Raw genomic sequence first — 23,871 nt, 5'->3', positions numbered from 1 at the left:
TGAAATTTAATCAATGGAAGAGAGAGAGTTTGGAGGAGATGGAGATCTGTTCGTGATTTTCTGTGCAGTCTGCCAGTTATAATTTCAAATTTTAAGTCTTTTATTATTATTTTTGTAATAAAGAAGAAGAAGAAAAAGAAGAAAAAGAAGACAAAGAAAGAAGAGAACAATGGAAATCGATTAACACTTGGGGAGGTTTCCACTTAGTAATGGAGCTCCCACATCATTTCATATATATAGTGACTTAAGATACACAAGAGACACATTAGGAAATAACAAAACAGAAAATACCTAAACTACCCCTGAACATAACCGAAACTTAAAACAGCCTCTACTAACACTCCCCTTCAAGCTGGAGCATAGATATTAATCATGCCCAGCTTGTTACAAATGTAATCCACTCTAGCACTCCCCAAGGACTTTGTGAACACATCTGCAAGTTGCTCTCCTGTACGAACATAAGTAGGAGAAATGAGCCCTTGTTGCAGCCTCTCACGAACAAAATCACAATCTACTTCGATGTATTTCGTTCTCTCATGAAACACAGGGTTCGAAGCAATATGAACAGCAGCTTGATTACCACACCATAGTTGCATAGGTGAGTCGTCTGTAAATCCAAGCTCAGTCAACAACTGTTTCACCCACATCAACTCACATGTAACATGTGCCATGGCTCGATACTCTGACTCTACACTGGATCGAGCCACAACAGTTTGTTTCTTGCTTTTCCATGAAACAAGATTCCCTCCAACAAATGTGCAATAGCCTGTAGTTGACCTTCTGTCAACAGGAGATCCAACCCAATCAACATCTGCAAAACCCTCAATCCTTCCATGTCCATGATCAAAGTAAAATAGACCACGTCCAGGAGCCTTCTTGAGTACCTCAAGATACGAATAACAGCATTCCAATGAGATGTCCGAGGAGCAGACAAGAACTGACTCACAACACTGACAGGGAAGGCAATATCAAGTCGAGTCACAGTCAAATAGTTTAGTTTTCCAACAAGCCTTCAATACTTCTCAGGATCACGAAGAACATCACCAACATCAGCTGTAAGCTTCAAATTAGGATCCATAGGAGTATCTAGAGGTTTAGATCCTAACAACCCTACCCCTGAAAGAAGATCAATGACATACTATCGTTGTGAAAGTGTAATCCCTTTCCTTGATTGAGCCACTTCCACACCTAAGAAATATTTCAATCTTCCCAAATCTTTAGTCTGGAACTTCTGCTGCAAATGTACCTTCAGCTTCTCAATTCCTAAAGAGTCATCTCCTGTAATGACAATATCATCCACATATACAATAAGAAATATTTTCCCTGCATCAGAATGCCGAAAAAATACAGAATGATCACTACTACAACGTGTCAATCCAAACTCCAAAACAACTTCAGTGAACCGACCAAACCAAGCTCGAGGCGACTGTTTCAGTCCATACAAAGATTTCTTGAGCTTGCACACCATACCACACTCCCCCTGAGCAACAAACCCAGGAGGTTGCTCCATATAAACCTGCTCATGGAGATCCCCATACAAGACAGCATTCTTAACATCCAACTGAAATAAGGGCCAATGATGATTAGCTGCAAGAGAGATCAAGATATGTACAGAAGTAAGCTTAGCCAAAAGAGAAAAGGTGTCCAAATAAGCAACCCCATACACTTGGGCATAACCCTTGGCCACAAGGCGAGCCTTCAAACGAGCCAAAGAACCATTAGGATTCACCTTTACCACAAAGACCCAACGACAACCAATAGCAGATTTACCCGAGGGTATGGGAACCAGATCCCATGTCTGATTGACCTCTAAGGCCAGCAATTCCTCAATCATAGCAGCCCGCCAGTCAGGACTAGATAATGCCTCTGCAACAAACTTAGGGATAGGATGTTGCTCAAGAGTGGTCAAGCAAGTATGAAAAAGAGAAGATAAAACAGAGTAAGACACAACGTTAGACAAAGGATGTTGGGTACAACTCCGAACACCTTTGCGGTGAGCAATGGGTACATCAAGGTCAGAGAAAACAGCAGGAGAAGAAGGATCAGGAGAAGAAATATCAGGAGAAATATCAGAAGTACCTGGGGAAAGATCCACCGACAAAGAAGATGATGTGAAGGAGGAGCAGGGGGGGCCAAGTCTTTCAAAGATGGCTCTGAAAAACAATATTCTGTGGCACCGGTGGAGCTAGCGGCAATGGTGGTGGAGATGCCTATGGAACAGAAGACAGAACAATATACAAAGGAAAATCATCGTCCAAGCCAGAAGGAACTACCGGAGAATCCGTATAAGGAGTAGACTCAAAGAAAGAAACATCAGCAGTGACAAAACATTTCTGGAACTCAAAGGAATAACAACGATAGCCCTTTTGAGTTCGAGAATATCCAACAAAGATGCATTTAAGAAATCTTGGATCCAACTTAGAGATTCCTGGACGATGATTACAAATGAAACAAATGCTGCCAAAGACACGGGGGGGGGGGGGGGGTAAGGCAAATAAAGGAGTAGAAGGAAACAAAAGGGAATGAGGTATCCTACCATGTAAAACAAAGGAAGGCATGCGATTAATGAGATAACACGCAGTAAAGACAGCATCAGCCCAAAAAGGTTTGGCAACCTTCATTTCAAACAAAAGAGACCGAGTGACCTCCAACAAATGCCTATTCTTTCTTTCAGCCACACCATTCCATTGTGGGGTGTCGGCACAAGAAGACTGATGGATAATGCCATGTTGAGTCATAAAAGTAGAAAAAGGAGCAGAAAAGTATTCCTTAGCATTATCACTATGAAGAATACGTAAAAGAGTACTAAATTGAGTCTTAACTTCATTCACAGACACACAAAAGATAGAGAATAATTCAAAATGATTCTTCATTAAATAAAGCCAAGTAACTCTGGAATAATCATCAACAAAAGTAACAAAATAACGAAATCCCAACTTAGAGGCAACCGGACAAGGGCCCCATACATCTGAATGAACTAAAGCAAAAGGCTGACTAGACCTTTGATTGACTTTAGGGGATAGCTCACACAATGAAGCTTCCCAAACTGACAAGACTCAAAAGGTAAAAGCGAAAGAGACTGAAAACGAGGATCCAAAACGCATAGACTCAGCAATGATGGATGGCCCAAATGACAATGGACTTGGTGAGGAGATGCCAGGCTCGAACATGCCACAGATAAAGTGTCTTCAAGTAGGTATAGCCCCCCTGACTCACAATCCCTACCAATCGTCCTCTTCGTCGTAAGATCCTGAAAGATGCATGAATCAGAGAAAAAGGTTACAAAACAGTTATAAGTTTTAGTGAACTTAGTAACAGACAGAAGGTTAAAAGGAAACTCAGGTAAATAAAGAACAGAAGATAAGGATAAAGGAGTGGCCTGAACAGTGCCAGGCCAGTGCCTGTACCAGTTACTTTAGCCAAAGAACCATCAGCTAAGGTAACACAAGAAGAGGATACACAAAAGGAAGAAAATATACCTGAGACCCCAGTTATGTGATCAGAGGCTCCTGAATCAATGATCCAGGGGCGGGAAGCAGTCGAAAGACATACAGTTGCATTACCTGTCTGTCTGAAAGTAGTAGTGGAAGGCTGGGAGGACTGAGAGATCTGGAACTAGGTAAAACGAGCATAATCCTCATCAGACAGCATCACAGTAGTCCTACCCTCAGAAGAAGATGAGGGAGGTGTAGTCTCAGTAGTGACAGCAGAGTTGGCAAACTATTGTTGTGGTGGTCTGCCATGACGTTTCCAACAAAAGCGTTGGATATGCCTTGTACGTCCACAATGGTGACATGTCCTCACCATACCAGAAGATTCGGATCCTGAAATGGGTGCTTTCCCAAGCAAAGGAGGCATAGGAGCTTTCCCAGAACCTCCTCCACGCCCACGACCACCACCAGCCCCTAGTCCAGTGGAGAGACCACGGTTAGGTGGGAAAGAAGCTAAGGCTGAACTGTCAACGTGCATAGAATCATGAGTGTTCTCTTGTGATACTCGGCGAACACGAGAGAAAGCCTCAGAGTGTGTGGCTACCTTGTCACCACCAAGTATCTGGGAACACACAGACTCATATTCCTTCCCAATAGCACCTAATAATCCCATAACTGCGAGCTGCTCTCGCTGGTTCTGCATCTGCTGCACATCAGAAGTATTGGGAAACAAAGAGTTCAACCCCTCATACATCCTCTTGTACTCAGCAAAGAACTGGACTATGGGACGGCCCTTTCGATCAGACCGATAGAAATCCTGAGATAACTCATAAATACGAGCTATGTTGTTCTGCCCAGAATACAGAACATCCAAATATTCCCACAAGTCCTTTACTATGTCAATGTGAGTGACAAGATCAACAATCTGGTGGTCCATGGAGTTCAAAAGCTGTCCCAAAATACGTGCATCAACTGTGTCCCATGTAGCATCATCCTTAGGCTTGGTTTTGGTTAGGTGATCATGTTGATCCCTACCAATCAGTACCAGCCTAACAATTTTCTTCCATTGTTGGAAGTTGTTGATCCCCTCTAGCTTCGTCTTAGTAATCCGGCTAGATGAGGAAGAAACAACTTCACCAACAGCAGCCCAACAAACACAAGGTGAACAATAAGATAACAACACTAAGATAGCAACAAAACCTAAGAAAGTCGATCTCAGCTCCAAAACCCTGAAAGCTGCAAAGAGAAGGTAATCTCCACTCCAATGAACCACAAGAATCAACAACGACAATCCTCAAACTCGAGCCTCAAACAAAATCGATTTCAGCCACCCAAAACTCCGAAAAATTGATCTCAAAACCCTGAAAAGGGTGCCCCAACCTTCAAACTTCAAAGGGAGATTGATCTCCAACCTTCAACACACCAAGAAACAATCTCCAAACAAGGAAAGGAGAGTTCGACCTCCAAAATCAGGCTGGAATCAGCTCCAATGCAAAAAATCGATCTAAAGCAGCAAAATCCTCACAAAACCCTGACAGAAAAATTGATCTCTGTTTTTTCTCTAAAAATCGATCAAAAAACATGATCCAAACTGCTTTCTAAGGCCTTGAATGTCTTCTCCATGCCATAAACCAGAAATCACCAACAAAAGAGCCCTAGTTCCCAGTCTCCATTCGAGAACTAGTCTCTAAACAGTACAGAAAAGCAGCATAGGGTGCTGCTACCCTCTCAAACACAAACCGAAAGGATTCTCAAAACAGAAACTGAAATGGATCAATCACAAATGATTGAAACCCTTGAAGAAGGAAGAGACAAGACACTAGGAAAGTGTAACAGTCCCTAGAGATCTTGCTCTGATAACATGTAATAAAGAAGAAGAAGAAAGAGGAGAACAATGGAAATTGGTTAACACTTGGGGAGGTTTCCACTTAGTATTGGAGCTCCCACATCATTTCATATATAGAGTGACTTAAGATACACAAGAGACACAGTAGGAAATAACAAAACAGAAAATACCTAAACTACCCCTGAACATAACCGAAACTTAAAACAGCCTCTACTAACAATTTTTGTTTCCTTAGTGGGCCCGGGTTAGCACCTATTAGTGGGATGTATTTTAGCCCATTATCAGCATGTAATTCTGATCTACCGATTACGAATTTCAGCAGCTTTTAGCTCTTTTCTACACTTTGATCTTGGGTTGAGATATTGGTTTTTCTGTGTTTCTTGATTCAGTATGCAACCACCGTAGTTTTGCGAGGATTTTCCTTGTTGATTCACTTTTATTGCTTCTGGTACTGCGTCAGATTGTCACTCTACAAGTGAACGCTCCAAACACAGCACAGAAATTGCAAGATCTTGGTCCTATAAGATAGGTGACTGAAAAAAAAAACTTTCAAATAGCACCAAAATCATGCCAATTGGAAAAGTTTTACCTTCTGCAAATAGACCTGAAGAAATAAATAAATAAATAACTTAAACAGAGCGCACTTTAATCCAATGCTTCAATCACCAAAAATTGATCTAAAGTCTAAGGACCAATCAAACAATATCAACTTTCTCTAGGATGCTCCTGCATCAATACATCTACAAATATTTACTATTTTAATCATTTTTCTGTCATGATTAGTCCCAAAAATTAAATAAATAAATAACTTAAACCACTAAATGGATTAACTGCAACAAGAAAGCAGTAAGAATTTCTAGGCATCCACGGCTGTTTCGTTCGAGTCAGACGTTTCACGGAGATCAAGATAGTAAACAGAACATAAAAAGTAAACTTTTTAAGACTTTGGTGAATAAACAAGCTAGAGAAGTCTTTAAAATTCACGTAGAATGATATGAAATAAGAACAGCTACGTCCTCAAAAATTGACATTACCTGGTCTAGAGGTCCTGAGTTAGCTTTCTTGTTCGGGGTGACAACATGAATTCCTCTACGCAACCACTCATAGTAATGGCTTGCAATATTAGAATCTGCTGTACAATCTACCAGTACAGTGTTAGGGAAGAAATGATTTCCATGAACATGTTGAACAAATTTCTCCAAGTTAGCCACTTCTCCCTTCTTCTGAATCTCTCGCCATCTCGTTAAGTCAATTCCCCTACAAGAAGTTCTTAAAGGAATCATTAAAAGCATCCTGTTAAAAGAGGAAGAGGAACAAACCTTGTCCAAGTGACTCATAAAACAGTATGGCTAAGACACAATATGGCAACCTAAGAGTAAAGACAAGACATGAGGAAGGTGCATACCCATCTCAATTAGATTGCAAAGAATGATAACCAAAGCAATTTTAACTTTTTATTTCCCCTTTTGCAAGCAATTTTCACTAACAAACAAATTTATCACACAACTACGTATTTTCATATTAGTCCAGATTACATCAATTCTGAGTTTAACTGAATGAAAAGTAAATATTACATTAGCCTGGCAAGATGCCTGCAAAGGTTCTTCTAAAATTCAGCCCATAGAGTAGAGATGTCTTTCTAAGCAGTTGGCTATTGGCTCCACTTGTTGACCTAAACCAGTCAGAAGGTAGAAACTTCTGTGGTTCAATTTAATTTTTGTTTATTAGCTGGGACCTAGTTTACATAGCATTGAGAATAGGCTGTTTTTGGTCCAGCCCAGCATATATCAATCCTTAAACACAAACTGTGTAAGCAGATTTCCACATATCGTATAACAGGGTTTTGACAGCTCAGCCATGCTGACTAAACCATGTGGAGTAGGGATTCAATCTAGGTACTAAAACTTGGAACTCGACCCCAACTCAACCCTAGGAAAAACCGAGATCTCGAGATCTCGGTCGAGTTGGGGCATATTTTTTTTTTCAACTCGAAACCTCAACTCGGTGGGTTTTAGACCTAGTTTGGGTCTGAAACTTAGTATTCAGCCTATTTTAGGCTATTTAAACACAATGGCATTATCAGATTTTGCAAAAGCAAAGTCCAAATAGGAGTTTTACTTTGGACCTTAAGTTGGTAGGTGGCGACGTACTAAAATATCCTACTCTACACACAATTTAGTAATAGAAAGCAAGCAAAACATTCAATTAATAGCTAAACAACTTAAATAAGCATTAGAAATGTTAAAGTGATACATCAAACTGTTTAACAATGTTACAAGTTACAACTATCATCACATAAACTGAGTTTGAATCAAGAATTCAGTCCCCAGTAGTGCCACATAGTCTTCCCATGACATAGTGTTGCTGCATTGTTGCATATAGTGCTCCACAACAAGCATATAAGAGTTGAATCCTTCAAATTTGAGATGAATCTTGAAGATGTGTAGCTGAATCCTTCAAATGTGCAGCTGAATCAACTCTCCCACAGGTTACAACTTGAAATCCAGAGGTAAAATGAGTCACAGCCTTCAAATGGGGAAGAAAATAGCTTTTGGACAGAACTCGATCGAGAAATATCGAGTTCTGTTGAGTTAGATGACTTTTAAAGAAGTAGATGGGTTGAGATCTGGATCGACCCGAGATCACGAACGAGAAAATGTAATTTGAGAACTCGTATACCAACTCGACTCGACCTCCCAAAAAAAGGAGATCTCGCGAGTTCTCGAACTATGGATTCAATGTCAGCCATTATCTACATAAGTAGTGATCCTAACCACCATTGGAGATTCAATGCTTCCCCCATCCACCCCCCTCCCCCCACCCAGGCTTCTGTTTATTGCCATGTACAGGTAACACTTGTCTTCTTTTCCCCTAGTTTCAACAAAATTGTTCCTTGATTGTCATGTCACCATAGCAGTGATAGCACTTGAATGGTTTACAAAGTTTACTTAAGGATGATGACGCAGGACAAAGAACACATATAGCCTTGGTTCTTATGGCCTTGTGGGCCAGCAGATTCTGCATGTGGGCTCTTTTTTTGTTTCTTTATCATTTGTTTATTTGTTTTACAAAGCCTTAGATTAGAATATGAGGTTATATTTAGCATAGGAGCATAATAATCTGTGTCAAACATATTTAGGAAATGACTTGGATTTGGTCTATGTAGGACTTATTTTCTCCTTTTGCTTTTAATTAGGAATTTTGTTAGAGTTGAAGAATATTAGAATAGGACCTGGAATTGGGTCAGTAGCCCTGGCCTTGGGCTAGACATAGAAATGTAAACAGTTTTCTTTAAGCCATATAATCAATTTCCTCTAGTATGAAATGAAATAAGTTTTGGGGCCTGGAGAACTGTTCTGTTCCCCACAGTTCCGATTGCATGTCAGACCTGATTTTCTTCCTCTGCTATTCAAGTTATCATCCTTTCCATGACTGAAGCTACTCAACTAATCCAGTTGATCAGGTCTTTTTTTTAAATTGTTTGCAGTTTTCTGGTTCATCACATCTAATCAGCTACAGATTTCAGTAAATGTTTAATTGGGAAATCTAGATTCACTCTGCTTAGTGAAGTAGACGCTTCAATATTTGCTACATAGCAGTACATGAGTACATCCTCGTGAGGACCAGCCAAGAATCCCATTGGTACAATTTCATCTTAAAATGAGTAGGGGGAATAACTAAAATTACAAAAGATGCCTTTTTATTTTAAATTCATTTCCATCTGATGGCATTTTGATACTTTTTACTGCAACTTTGAATCAGATTTTGAGCCACTTTCCTTTCCTATTTTGGGCGAAAATTTGACCATTGAGATGTATGTGGGGTCCTCTATCACATATTCACATGCACTAACCCATGTACTGCAAAGTGGCAAACAGTGAAGTGTTTTACTTCATTAGGCATAGTGAAGCCTACACCATGCCTAGAAGTACCAATTTTATGTAATTATTTGCATTGATGAGCCCTATAACAGTCAATAAAGCAGTTGGTTGGTTTTCCTCGGAAGAGATGACCCTGATGAAAAGCAGATCAACTGACCAACTCATTCGATCACAACTTCCAGGCTCCAATTTTCAGGAGAAATATTCACTAGCTAAGAGTAATCAATATCAGGGGCTAGAGACTATTTGGTTGTAGGCTGGTTCAGTTCTGATTAAATTTGGATCACCTTCTTCAGTTTCTCCCTAATCCCCATCTTACAAAATTCAGAAAATTTGCAGATGCTCTGTTCTGTTGTACTTTTTTCCTCAAGACCCATAGGGGTAATATCTAAAATAAATTTCTATTACACCTAAACGTGAAAAGTTTACAGTTGTGGTTGTTAAGATCCCTTTCTCTTATTCATATTATTAATCTTGTTCTTTGTAAGGATCTGTATAGCTGACCCCATTTAGTTGGGGTAAGGCTGAGTTGTTGTTCTACATGTGAAAATCTCTTCTCTCAATCGGTCCAACGGCACTCGTTCCCTCAACCAAAATACTAAACTAATTCCTACAAGTTCAAATAATTTTACAATATAACATACCCATATTTAACATATAAGCATGTACATATAGATTTTCACTATTTATCTATGAAATATTGTTTTAAAAGAAATAATGAAAATACTATTTTAATAGAAAAAATTGGAAACAGCATAAACAACTTGCAAACGTAACTTTTGTATGTTTAATTCATTTGTCAAATACAGACAAGTAAAAAAATGGGCATGCTCTAGTTCTTATTAAGACCTCTTGTTCCCCAATTTTAGTCCATCCTGACCTCTTAATTTACTTGCAATTTAATCCTAAATCCATAATTAGGGTTAAGGTTTTGGGACGCCACCCAAATTCATAGCAAAAGATTTTTTTTCCTTTTGGAGCTTGATTAAAAACTTTGAATAGATTTTCAATCTCAATTCCTTCAATACTCAACATTATATGGAGAATGATGCAATCCCGGGTCACAAAACCCTACTTTGGGTCGCTATATGGGCCCATCCTGAATAATAGATACTCAAATAACGAGAATAGTGGCAGTTCCATTAATTTCACAACACAATAAGGGCCCTATTTGATAGTGCAAAGGAGCTCCGGCTAATTGGTAATTAATTGTTGAAATATTTGGTCCAGTTCGGTTCTCTTGTTGGAGTATGTAACGTATCTAGGAACACTATAGTGTCTGTGACTAAACTGAAGTAAAATCGAGCAGCAGAGAAGAAGAGAGATCGAGAATGAAGAAGAGAAAAGAGAGGAAATCTGGAACAGAACGAATGTCCAGCCTCTCACACACCACTCTATTTATAATAACATAATTACATGAAAGAGCTAGGAATGCAGACTCCTAGAACAAATAGGAATCCACATCTCAAACTCAAAAGTAAAATAGGAAACAAAAGGAAAATAGGAAACTAAAAACAAGGGAAGTAAATAACTCAAAATAGAACTAGGAGTTTAAATCACTGTTCACGTCACTGTCCACGTGAACAGTACTTCAACACTCCCCCTCAAGCTGGAGCATATATATCGCCCATGCCCAGCTTGGTACAACCACGAACAAAAGCTGGCCGAAGTAGAGCTTTGGTGAAAAGATCGCCGAGTTGATTGGCCGACGAAACATATGGAGTAGAGATCAGCTTCTGTAACACAGCAGTCCGAACAAAGTGACAATCAACCTCAACATGCTTTGTACGTTCATGAACTACTGGATTACTGGCAATGTAAATAGCGGCTTGATTATCACAATACATCTCCATTGGTGATGAGTTGATGACACGATAATTCCCAATTCTTGCAGAAGGGACTTCAACCACATGAGTTCAGAAGTTGTGTGAGCCATAGCCCAATATTCTGCCTCAGCATTAGATCTGGCAACTGTAGTTTGTTTTTTACTTCGCCAAGAAGCAAGGTTACCACCAATAAACATACAATAACCAGTCGTCGAACGACGATCACTAGCAGAGCCTGCCCAATCAGCGTCTGAATAACTAGTAATATAAGTGTGCCCATTTTTGTGATAAATAAGTCCCTTACCAAGGGACTCCTTAAGATAACGAACGATACAGCAAGCTGCATCCCAGTGAGCCTGACATGGCTCAGACATAAATTGACTGATGACCCCAACAGCGAAGGAGATATCAGGGCGAGTTACAGTATAAGCTGTCCCACCAGTCGACGTTACTGATGTGGATCAGAACACAGATCACCATCATCAACACCAAATTTAAAGTTAGGATCCATAGGGGTATCAACTGGTTTACACCCTAAGAGTCCTGTATCAGACAGTAGATCAAGAACATACTTTCGCTGAGACAGACTAATACCCTTGGAAGAACGAACAACTTCAACACCTAAAAAATATCGGAGTTCCCCCAAGTCTTTCATTTGAAAATGGCGGTGAAGATAAGCATTAACATCACTAATGCCTTGGGAATCATTTCCAGTGACAATAATGTCATCAACATAAACAACCAAGACCACAATCTTCTCCCGACGACGGCGAACAAAGATAGAATGATCTGAAAAACATTGGACAAACCCAAAATCACCAACCACTTTGCTAAATTTGTCGAACCAAGCTCGAGGGGATTGTTTCAACCCATAAATAGCCTTGTGAAGACGGCACACCTTAGTGGAAGCCTCCCCCTGAGCAACATAACCTGAAGGTTGCTCCATGTAGACCTCCTCATCCAGGGTCCCATAGAGAAAAGCATTTTTTATGTCAAGTTGGAATAAGGGCCAGTCCAGATTGGTGGCCAAGGAAATAAGCACACGAACAGAAGTGAGGCGAGCCACGGGAGAAAAGGTCTCAATGTAATCAACCCCATAGGTCTGAGTAAAGCCTTTAGCAACCAATCGGGCCTTAAGCCACTCAACCAAACGATCCGGCAAATATTTAATAGTGTAGACCCATCGGCACCGAACAACGTCCTTGCCAGAGGGTAAATCAGTGAGAGACTAAGTTTTGGGATCCATCAAAGTATCCATCTCAGTATCCATGGCCTGTTTCCACCCGGGGTGAAGTAAAGCATCTTGATACCTGGTGGGAATGTCAGGAGAACTAATAGACAATGCATACTGGCAGATGATAGGAGGAAGATGAGAAACAGTAACAAACTGAGAAATAGGATAAAGTATAGACCGAGTGCAGGAGCAGATACCTTTGCGAAGGGCAATGGGCTGGTCAGTAGGCGGTAGAGGAGGATCCTAAGGCGCTGCAGTCGAGGTGGAGAGCGGAAGCAAAGAAGTGGCTGGTACTACGGGAGACGGCTTCACCTGGAGTCGCTGATATACCTGCAAGGGTGGAGATGCATGAACAGGAACAGGTAAGGGGACACGAAAAATATCGGCGTTATCAGGACCAGGAAAAGTGTCAAAGTAAGGAGTAGTTTCAAAGAAGGTAACATCGGCACTAACAAAATACTAACGAGCAACCGGATCAAAACACCGGTACCCCTTTTGTGTACGAGAGTACCCCAAAAACACACACTTAGTGGCACAAGGAGATAACTTGTCTAGTTCGGGTCGAAGGTTGTGGACAAAACAAACACAGCCAAAAGTACGAGGAGAAATATGAAATAAGGGGTCATCAGGAAATAAAAAAGAGAAGGGGGAAACACCATCCAAAATATCAAAGGGCATACGGTTAATTAAATAACAAGCTGTAAGAATTGCATCACCCCACAGGTATTTAGGGACATTCATATGGATCATAAGAGAACGGGCTATATCAAGGAGATGACAACTTTTGCGTTCGGCAACTCCATTTTGATGTGAAGTATAGGAACAACTAGTTTGATGAATCATACCATGATCAGTACAGAAAGAAGAAATTTCATTTTGAACATATTCTAAAGCATTATCAGATCTAAAAACTTTAATAGAAGTACCAAATTGAGTTTGTATTTCAGAATAAAATTGTTTGAACACAGATAAAAATTCTGATCGGTCCTTCAACAAATATAACCAAGTAAGACGAGAAAAATCGTCCACAAATGTAACAAAGTAAGAAAAACCACATTGATTCTTAATACGACAAGGACCCCAAATATCAGAATGAACTAACGAAAACGAAGATGAACTACGATTGACAGTCCGAAGAGGAAACGAAGTCCGATGATGTTTGCCCAGTTCACACGCCTCACACTTGATGTGAGATAGAGATTTGCAGCTGGGAACCATTTTGCGAAGCTTAGAAAGGGAGACATGTCCTAATTGGTAATGCCATAACAAGGGAGAAACAGTAGAGGATGTAGCAGCAACAACTGGAGATGAAGATTCTTCAAAGTAGTAGAGACCATCCTTCTCACGCCCTCCACCAATCGTCTGCTTTGTCTGGAGATCCTGAAAAACACAGTAAGAAGGAAAGAAGGTAACAGAACAATTTAAAGACTTGGTGAGGGCACTAACAGACATAAGGCTTAGAGGAAAATTAGGAACATGTAAGACAGATTGTAAAGTAGGAAAGGAAGAAAAATGAACGGTCCCAGAAGAGGTCACATCCATAGAGGAGCCATCCGCGAGAATGACTTTAGATGGATGGGAGCTCTTGTGGGAGTTGTCAAGTAGATAGGATTTACCTGTCATATGAGTAGAGGCTCCTGAATCGATAATCCAAGGAGCAGAAGTAGTAGAAATAAAAGCGGATGTACCGTATGAGCTACGATGAGCGTAAGACGAAGCACCAGGTGTGAGAAGGTGGCTCAAGTTGTTGTAGACGCTTTAATAGTTGAAGATACTCATCACGAGAAACAGGAGCAGATACTGAACAGGATGCAGTGACTGGCTCGTTCAATATGGCCTTTTCAATATCGAATCAGATAGAAACACACCATAGTTGTTATGGCGTCGCCATGGCGTCCTGGCGCTGGAGAAGGTTGCATGGTGACCTACGCCATGGCGTCGCCATGGGGTCGCCATGGCCCCGCCATGGCGTCCTGGCACTGGAGAAGGTTGCAAGGCGACCTACGCCATGGCGTCCCTCTTTGATTTCTTCTTCCTGTCTTCGATTTCTTCTTCCTGTCTTCGATTTCTTCTTCCCTCTTCGATTTCTTCTTTCCCTCTTCGATTTCTTTCTACTTCTTCGATTTCTTCTTTCCCTCTTCGATTTCTTTCGATTTCTTCTTTCCCTCTTCGATTTCTTCTTCGATTTCTGAATTTTCTTCTTAAAACTCGAGGAACAATAGAGAAAAAATAAAACATGGCTCGAGTATACATCTATTAAAACATTAAAAATACAGAAAATAAAAAATAAAACATGCTCGACATGCTCGCCATGGCAACGCCATGGCGGGCGACATGTCGATATATCAGCGTGACACCCCTCCACCGACTTGGATCGCCGTGACGCCGTGACAACTATGAAACACACCAATCGAAGTAGTAAACACACACACTGAACAGATTGAGTTGAAATCAACCTCTGAAACACAGAAAACCTTTCTGATCTTCAAAATCAGAATAGAAGATGCATAAAAAACTTCAAAAATCTGAATCGCAGATGCATAGAATCCTCAATAAACTGTATCGCAGGTACAGGAACAAAACCAGAATGCCAGAGAGAACTCCATGCGTGGAGAAGAACAGATCGATACCCTAGTTGTCCTTATGTATTCATCTAACTAGGGCTTAATCACACACAGGCAGCATAGGGTGCTGCTCCCAACACGTGAAACTTGTAATCACCTTCAATCTGAATCGCAGGGCAGCAAATCTCCTCAAGAGAGAAGCTCTGATACCATGTAACTAAACTGAAGTAAAATCGAGCAACAGAGAAAAAGAGAGATCGAGAATGAAGAAGAGAAAAGAGAGGAAATCTGGAACAGAACAAATGTCCAGCCTCTCACACACCACTCTATTTATAATAACATAATTACATGAAAGAGCTAGGAATGCAGACTCCTAGAACAAATAGGAATCCACATCTCAAACTCAAAAGTAAAATAGGAAACTAAAAACAAGGGAAGTAAATAACTCAAACTAGAACTAGGAGTTTAAATCACTGTTCACGTTACTGTTCACGTGAACAGTGTCACGTGAACAGTACTTCAACAGTGTCTATGATGTAAACTGGCTGTCTAAAACCAACCACAGGTGTAGGGATTCTTCCCTACACCAGCATGTGTAGGCATCGGGTAAGTGTAGGGGAATCCCTACACCAGCAGCCAAATTCGTGGGCTGAGTTATTATTTTTAATTTGTTACCCTTTTTAAAGTCAGTCTTTATTTGAATTGTAATTCTAATCAAGTTTGAATCCTAATTAGTATTCCTATTTCAGTTTTGAGTCCTAATTAAGTTTTGAGTCATAGTTAGAGTTTGAGTTCTGTCTAGCCATAAGGCTATATATTTGTAAGAGCTCTTGAGAGTCTCCTACGATTTTATGAATAAGAAAATTGCTTTGTTGCATTCCACTATCCTGAGATAGGCTGTGAAGGTGAGGCTGAGATAGCCTTCACTAGATCACTGTCTCTCTCCTTCGAGTGCATTCAAATCTGTTCAAGTTTATTACTGCCGATTGTTTGAAGATCCATAGCTCAGTTGTTCAGATCTGCTACCAGTTCAAGGATCCATTCAACAAGAAGTAAGTATATAATCCCCATCCCCAAACCCTTCTGATTCTAACCCTCTTAACCAGATCCTAACATCCCTCCATCTCCAAACATCAATCCCAGAACCTAGCCTGAATCCACCATGAGAAACAGCCCAAACTTGGACCGAAGCTCCCTCTCACTGTTAGGGAAACTCGATCCAAGCCCCTGCCCACAATACCCATTATAAACCCTAGATTCCTACATTATTCTCCTTTCAAAAAACCCGAAACCCTAAACCTAATTTACCATCTACTCAAGTTTACACATCTAACTCCATTAGAACATCTCAGGACCTTCACTGGAAGGTTCCCCTACATCATCTTACCATAACCCATCTATCAAACCCTAGACCTCCTTAAACCCTAACCCTAATTTCACTATTTACCTAATTCTGCCCTAGCCTATTCCATTAAACTCTAGCAGATCCTGGTTCTGGTTCTAGTTGGCTTTACCCCCACCTAAGATTACATTAGTCTAGGTTCATTATGCACATGTTAAAGATGATAGATAAGGATTGAGTCATCATTCCATATTTGTAATCATCTCAAATTATAAATTAGGTGGTGACTCTGACAAGACAATATTCTCTCAACTCTCTTCTCTCCTCTAATTTCTACTTGGTATCAGAGCGAGATTCTCTTAGGAATATTTTTGCGAAGGTCAGCCCCATCATAGAGGCTTCGGCCTCCCAAGGCTGAGCATGGTAGCATAAAATCGTGCCAGCTTCAACGTTGACCACTAACCACATCACCATGTTCACCGCCGCCGCCGCCTAGGCTGAGTAGGGTAGTGTGGAGGGACGTCTTGGTACCCATGGCCATAACCCTACTCTCCAAATTGGTCGTACTAAGCTGAATGGGTCCAACTATCTCACTTGGTCTCGGGCTTGTATGATCACAATTCGTGGTAATAATTTTTTGGGATATATAACTGGCGACTCACCCAAATCATCTGAAACCGTGGCTGCCAATGCATGGCTAGCGAATGATGCCCTTGTGATGTCCTTTTTACTGAACTCTATGGAACCCACAATCAGCCCTAGTTTTGTACTTTTGAACTCTGCTAAAGAATTGTGGTAGGCTGTGAAGCAGAGCTATGCACAATCCAACAACTATGCTCAGATCTCTGAGTTGCGACGCCAAGTTAGGGAAACTACTCAGGAGTTATCACTCCCAGCGTGCTATTCAGACCTCAACAAGTTTTGGCAGCAATTGGATTTTTACCATCCAGTGTCCATGATTGATCCTACTGATGCACGGACCTTCCAGACCGAGCATGAAATGGAGCATGTATATGACTTTCTTACTGGACAGAACCTAGAGTAAGATCAGATCTGTGTGCAGGTTCTCAGCCGTGATAAGTTCCCTACTTTACTTGAGGCTTATAACCTGGTCCAGCATGAAGAGCGCCATCGGTCCCTTATGATGCCTACTGTTACTCTGGCCCGATCAGCCCTTACCACTACCTCCACAAGTGGACTCCACTAAACCGGCAGTTTCTGGTAAAGACCCGGTTAAGTGTAACTATTGAGGCCATCACAGACACACTAAAGACACTTGTTGGAAGCTTCATGGTCGTCCTAAAGGTGGAGGGCATGGTGGGAATCAAGGTGGTTCCTATTCCCAGGCTCATGTAGTTGATACTGTTGATAGTACTACTACACCCACTGCATCCTCACCATTCTCTTCAGATCAGTTAATGGCTCTTCAACGTGTGATGGCTCAAATGGGTTCTTTTGTTCCTTCTACGCCAGCATCTTCCACCTCCACTTCTCATCTTGCCCAGTCAGGTATATTCCTTGCTTCTTCTCAGCCCAGTCCCTCCTGGCTTTTGGATTCCAGAGCTTCTGACCATTTGACTAGCTTCTCAGATGTTTTTAGTACCTATACTCCTTGTTCCGGAAATGACAAAGTCAGAGTGGCAGATGGGTCTCTTTCCACTATCTCTGGTAAAGGAACTGTTACCATCTCTCCCACCATTTCCCTTAAATTTGTTCTTCATGTTCCCAATCTTTGTGCTAATTTACTTTCTATTTATCGCCTCACTGTTGATCTTAACTGTTGTGTTCATTTCTTTGCTTCTCATTGTGCCTTTTAGGATCTGGTAACGGGGGCAACGATTGGATATGGTAAGGTGTGAGATGGACTCTACTACCTGGATCCGGACCCTGCTGCTAAATTATCTCCTCTGGTCTCTGCTCATACCCTTCGGGCTGATAGTCACTTGCAAGTTGCAACAACTTCATCAATGGCACCGCCGCTTCAGACACCCTTCTTTTCCTATTTTAAATCGCTTGTTTCCTGACTTAGGGCCTCTTTGGTATCACTTTTCATTTTCATTTTGGCCTATTTAAAAAAAAAAATTTATTACTAAAAGCCATTTTGATCAAAAATGAAAAACTGTTTGGTAACTACTAAACACAATAGATTGTAGAATGAAAAATAAGTTTGGTGCAAATGATTTTTATAACAATTTTGTAAGAAAGAGCCCAAACCCAAAGCCCATATGTAGTTTAAGTGGTGAGTGAAGAAGGCATCTCTTCACGCATCTTCCTCTTTAATCTGAAACCGTCTTCCTCCCCAATCTCTCACTCCACTCTCTGCTACGAAACTAAAACTAAGAAGAAAACACACACACACAGTCTCTCATATTGACTTTACTCTTCTGGTCTCTAGGTGCTAAAACTAAAAGGAGAAGAGGAATGATTAAAAAGTGCAAAGAAAGGAGGAAAGGAAGAGAAGAGTGTGAGGGGGTGTTGGTGGTTTGAATGATTGCTGCCTTCCACTCCCCCTTAAATGGAATGAGTACTGAAGCTATCACCTTCATAAATTCCTCTTTTTCGCTTCGCGTGTCTCCTCTTTTTTGGGCGGTGTTTCAGGGTGAGAAGCTGAGTAGCTGTGATGTACAAGCTGCTTCGCGCCATCCCTTCTCCTTCGGGTTCTTTATATGGTTTAAGAACCAGAGAAATAAGGAAAGAATGGCCCTAGGATTTGATTGATGTCGTTCCAGTTGTAGAGCTCATAGTCGAAGCTGTCTGGGACTCTGATCGTTCCGGCGGGATCTCCGTCTTGGACGATGATCAGGTGATAGGGCTGGAAGAATGGCCTCCACATCTCCAAGAAATCGAGGTTCCTAATTGTCGGGGAAGAAGAAGAAGAAGAAGAGGAAGAGGGGGAGTGGGGTTAGCTTTCTAATTAAAGGAGGAAATGACTCCTTTACCCTCGACTTTGGGACCTTTATAAGCACATGCTCATTAAAGTACCGAAAAAATGACTAAAATGAATTTTTGGCCAAAATCCATCATAAGGTCACAACTCTATTATGGTTTTTCTATTATTTTGATGTTATATAAATAGAAATAGGGTCCATAAATTGTACCAAACACTTGTAAAAACGTTTGTGTCAGAAAATGAAAATGAAACGTGATACCAAAGAGGCCCTTAATAAAATATTGTCCTCAGGCTCAAGGACACTTTTCTCGTGATGTGTAAACTAGAAAAAAACACATGTTCCTCTTATTACCCTTGTGATAATAAAAGTACAATTCCTTTTCCTATTATTCACCCTGACCTATGGGGACCTTCGCGTATTATTGCTCAGGGTGGGTATCGATAGTTTATTACTTTTATTGAAAAATGCACTCATCTAACATGGGTTTATCTTCTTCGCACTACATCTGAGGCTTTTTCTTCTTTCAAATAATTTCATAATATGATTCAAACCCAGATTGATGCTCAAATTCAAGCATTACGGAGTGATAATGGAACTGAATATCTTGACGGTCCTTTTCTCAAATATCTAGATGATCATGGTATTCTTTCCCAGACTTCCGGTGTTCGAACTTCGGAGCAAAACGGTAATCCTGAGAGAAAAAACCGACATCTCCTCAATGTTGCTCGGTCTCTCTTGTTTACCAGCAATGTTCCAAAGTTTTACTGGGGGAATGTTGTTTTTACCGCTGGCTTCCTCATTAACAGGATACCCTCTGCTATTATGGATTTCAAAACCCCAGCCAGTCAGCTTCCTGACCCTACTATTGCCTCTCATCTCCCTCCCAGAGTTTTTGGGTGTGTTCATAGTTGTCATGGCGTCGCCATGGCGTCCTGGCGCTGGAGAAGCCTGCATGGCGACCTACGCCATGGCGGCCTTTGATTTCTTCTTCCTATCTCTCTTTCCCTCTTCGATTTCTGCCTTCCCTCTTCGATTTCTTCTTTATTTCTTCTTTCCCTCTTCGATTTCTTCTTTATTTCTTCTTTCCCTCTTCGATTTCTTCTTCTTGTCTCTCTTTCCCTCTTCGATATCTTCTTCCTGTCTCTCTGTCTCTGTTTTGCAACTAAGAAGTCGCCAGATCTGATTCCAGGAATTAAATACTCCTTGCTTAGTTGATTTCTGTGATGAGTTCTTGCTGGAATTGATAGAACATGATGTGGCGATGCTTTGCTTGAAGGTTTAGACTGGACGTCTGGACCGAGAAGAGTTGAAGGAGTTATCTCCTTCGTACTTTGCCTTTTTCCGTCCCAGGTTGAAGATAACCATAAATCCGATCGTGGGTTATTACAAACCCTTATTTTTTCCTTTTTCCTAAAGTACCCTTCTCTTCTTTTATTCCCCTTTGTCCATACTTTACACATCCCTCCAAGTTTACCCTTAATCATTAAATCAAAACCCTTTTATGCCCTTTCTTAGATTCTGCTTAATTACAAGATTGCCATCCTTAAAACTTAAGAAACAATAGAGAAAAAATAAAACATGGCTTGAGTATACATCTATTAAACCATTAAAAATAGAGAAAATAAAAAATAAAACATGGTCGACATGCTCACCATGGCAACGCCGTGACGCCGTAACAACTATGGGTGTGTTTGCTTTGCCCACAACTCCTCCCCTACCCGTTCTAAGCTGGATCCTCGAGCATTTAGGAGTATTTATTTTGGCACTCCACTTCTCAGAAGGGGTGCCGATGCTACCTCCCACTCGAAAATTGTTCGTCACGATGGATGTTACTTTCCATGAAGATAAACCCTTTTATCCAGCATCTCCTCAAGGAGAGATTTATTTTGAGTAAGAAATACTTTCAAATACAGGTTCTTCAAGTCCTCTCATCATTGGTACCACTCCCTTTCAGGGCCCTGTGACTAGTGTAAAAGAGCTCATAACCTATTCTCACCGCCAAGAGAAAGCTGCTTCTACCTTACCATGTCTTCCAACACCCCCTGAACCAGCTCCTACTCCAGCTCCTGAGCACATAGAAGGTAACAGTTCTCCTTCTCCTTGCTCTCATGGTGATCATCCCATTGCTATCAGAAAAGGAATTAGATCATGCACCCAACACCCCATTTCTAACTTTGCTTCCTATGAATCTTTCTCCCACCTATCGTGCTTTTGTTTCCTCTTTATCTTATGTGTGTATCCCAAAAGGTTGGAAAGAAGCTATAACTGAACCTAAATGGAAAGCTGCTATGATAGAGGAAATGCAAGCCCTGAAGAAAAAGGATACTTGGGAGCTAGCTCCTTGTCCCAAAGGAAAGAAACTAGTGCAGTGCAAGTGGGTGTTCACAGTAAAACAGAATGCAGACGAAACTATTTCTCACTATAAGACAAGGTTGGTTGCCTAGGGATTTACAAAACATATGGCATCGACTACCAAGAAATCTTTGCCCCAATTGCTAAGATGAACTTTGTAAGAGCTCTATTATCAAGTGATACCAACCTAGGGTGAATTCTTCAGCAGTTAAATGTGAAGAACGCCTATTTGAATGGTGTTCTTGAGGAAAAAGTCTACATGGATATTCCTCTTGGCTTTGACTCATCCACCACCGCTGGCAAGGTGTGCAAACTTCGAAAATCCCTTGATGTTCTGAAACAATCTCCTCATGCCTAGTTTGGAAGGTTTCAAAAAGCTATGATAAAGTTTGGGTTCAAACAGAGTAATGCAGATCACACCCTATTTGACAAACATATGGAAGGCAAGATCACAGTTCTTATTGTCTATGTGGACAATATAGTGATCACTGATGATGATGAGGCAGAAATTTCTCTCCTAAAAACTCAGCTGGCAAGTGAATTTGAGAGTAAGGATTTAGCATACTTAAAATATTTCTTGGGAATTGAAGTAGCCCGATACAACAAAGGAATCTTCATCTCTCAAAGAACGTATGTCCTAGACCTTTTAAAAGTAACTGGGATGCTTGGTTGCAAACCTGCTGAATCTCCCATTGAAAATTAATCATCAACGCAGTAGCACCAAAGGTGATTCTGTAGAGAAGGAATGGTATCAACGTCTAGTAGGAAGACTCATATACCTCTCTAACACCAGGCCTGACATTGCTTATGTTGTGGGGGTTGTCAGTCGTTTCCTTCATGACCCAAGGACTGTTCACCTTGAAGCAAGGTACAGAATTCTTCGGTATCTAAAATAAGCACCAGGAAAGGGTATCTTTCTCAAACAATGGAAGCCTAAAGTTGCAATCCTTTACTGATGCACTATGGGCCAGTTTCATTGACGACAGATGCTCTACCTCTGGTTACTAAACTTTCCTTGGAGGGAATCTTGTTGCCTGGTAAAGCAAGAAACAACTTGTAGTCTCAAGATCCAGTATCGAGGCTGAAAACAAATCCATAGCGCAAGGAGTATGTGAGTTCATTTGGCTGAAAAACTTCTCAGTGATCTGAAGTTAACTCCTGAGGGACCTATGAAGCTCTTTTGCAACAACAAATCTGCAATCAATATAGCTCATAACCCTGTTCAACATGAAAATACCAAGCATTTTGAAATTGATTGGCTTTTCATCAAAGAAAAGATTGAAGATGGCCTGATTTGTACTCCTTTTGTTACTACAAAGAACCAGCTGGCAAATGTTTTTACCAAGGGTTTATATGCTAAGTCCTTCCATCCTATTGTTTCCAAGTTGGGTATGTGCGATATCTATGCACCAACTTGAGGGGAGTGTTGAAATATTTAGTTTGGTTCTTAATTGGTTCAGTTCTCTTGTTGCAGTGTGTAACGTATCTAGGGACATTATAGTGCCTAGGTTCATTATACACATGTTAAATATGCTAGAAAAGGATTGACTCATCATTCCATATTTGTAATCATCTCAAATTATAAATAAAGTGGTGGCCTCTGTCCCTCTGTGAAAAAGAAAAGTCATCTAAGGGACTTATTTTATTGGAAATAAGCTTTGGGTTGGGTTATGTATGTGTTGGGCCTTTGATCCCATGGGTTTACTTTGTAATTGGCCAATTTAATAAGCCTAAAATATGGGTAGAAAGTAGGAAAACGGGATTTATTTCATTAATATAGTTAGAATCCTGTTTTGAGTCTGTTTCTTTCATTATTTTAGTTTCCCAGTCAATTTAGGATACCTTATTAGTTATGGATTGAGTTAGACCTTTCCCTTTTAGCGTCTAAGTCTATTTTCAGAGTCTTCTATATAAGTTTGTAAGGGACTAAGGGAGACCAGCATTGTACACGAATTTGAATGAATAGAAAAGTTGCTTATGCAGTGTTGAAATCCTGAGATACGATAGGTGAGAGGCCTAGGGTGAGATCCCCATTCCATTCCCCCATCCCCTTCCATCGGTTCTTGAATGAATCCAAACCCTAATTTTGTTCAAATCGATCTCAAGAGTCCTACAAGCAGCTAGGATTTCTTTTAACTGATTGTCGCATCGATTTCTTGAAGATTACCACATCAAGATCATTGCTGCTTCAACAGGTAACAAATTGTGGGTTTTTATTTGTTACTTCAACCAAGGAAATTGTTCCCTCATTTGCGTTCCCATTGTTCTCTTGGTTCCCTCATATGATTTCTTGTTAATTGAAGGGTTTTCTATAGGATCATGCCTGGGATTAGACCTATTCTGGTTCTAGTCTTACATTACTCTGACAAGCCAATATTCTCTCAACTCTCCTCTACTCTCTTCTCTCCTCTAATTTCAACTTTAATCTTGAAAGAAAAGGATCCACTTGGTATTTAGTTTGATCAAACTTTTAAAGGCAAGGGCATAATTGGCAAAACCAAGGG

The 23,871-nt window shown here is 40.7% G+C and overlaps 1 protein-coding gene across 3 annotated transcripts in view; it reads right to left on the bottom strand.

Moving 5' to 3' along the window:
* The window catches only part of LOC122661324 (bifunctional aspartokinase/homoserine dehydrogenase, chloroplastic-like), an 80,983-nt gene that overhangs the window by 32,048 nt on the left and 25,064 nt on the right, over positions 1–23,871 (bottom strand). For all 3 annotated transcript variants that reach the window (XM_043856681.1, XM_043856682.1, XM_043856683.1), the window contains exon 13: positions 6,312–6,534. In XM_043856681.1, the coding sequence (XP_043712616.1) occupies positions 6,312–6,534 (223 nt within the window). The remainder of the gene's footprint in view (positions 1–6,311; positions 6,535–23,871) is intronic.

The sequence above is a fragment of the Telopea speciosissima genome, chromosome 5 (assembly GCF_018873765.1).
Source record: "Telopea speciosissima isolate NSW1024214 ecotype Mountain lineage chromosome 5, Tspe_v1, whole genome shotgun sequence".
In the NCBI taxonomy this organism is placed as follows: domain Eukaryota; kingdom Viridiplantae; phylum Streptophyta; class Magnoliopsida; order Proteales; family Proteaceae; genus Telopea; species Telopea speciosissima.
The sequence above is the reverse complement of the archived record's forward strand: the minus strand, read 5'-3'. Positions and strand labels throughout refer to the sequence as shown.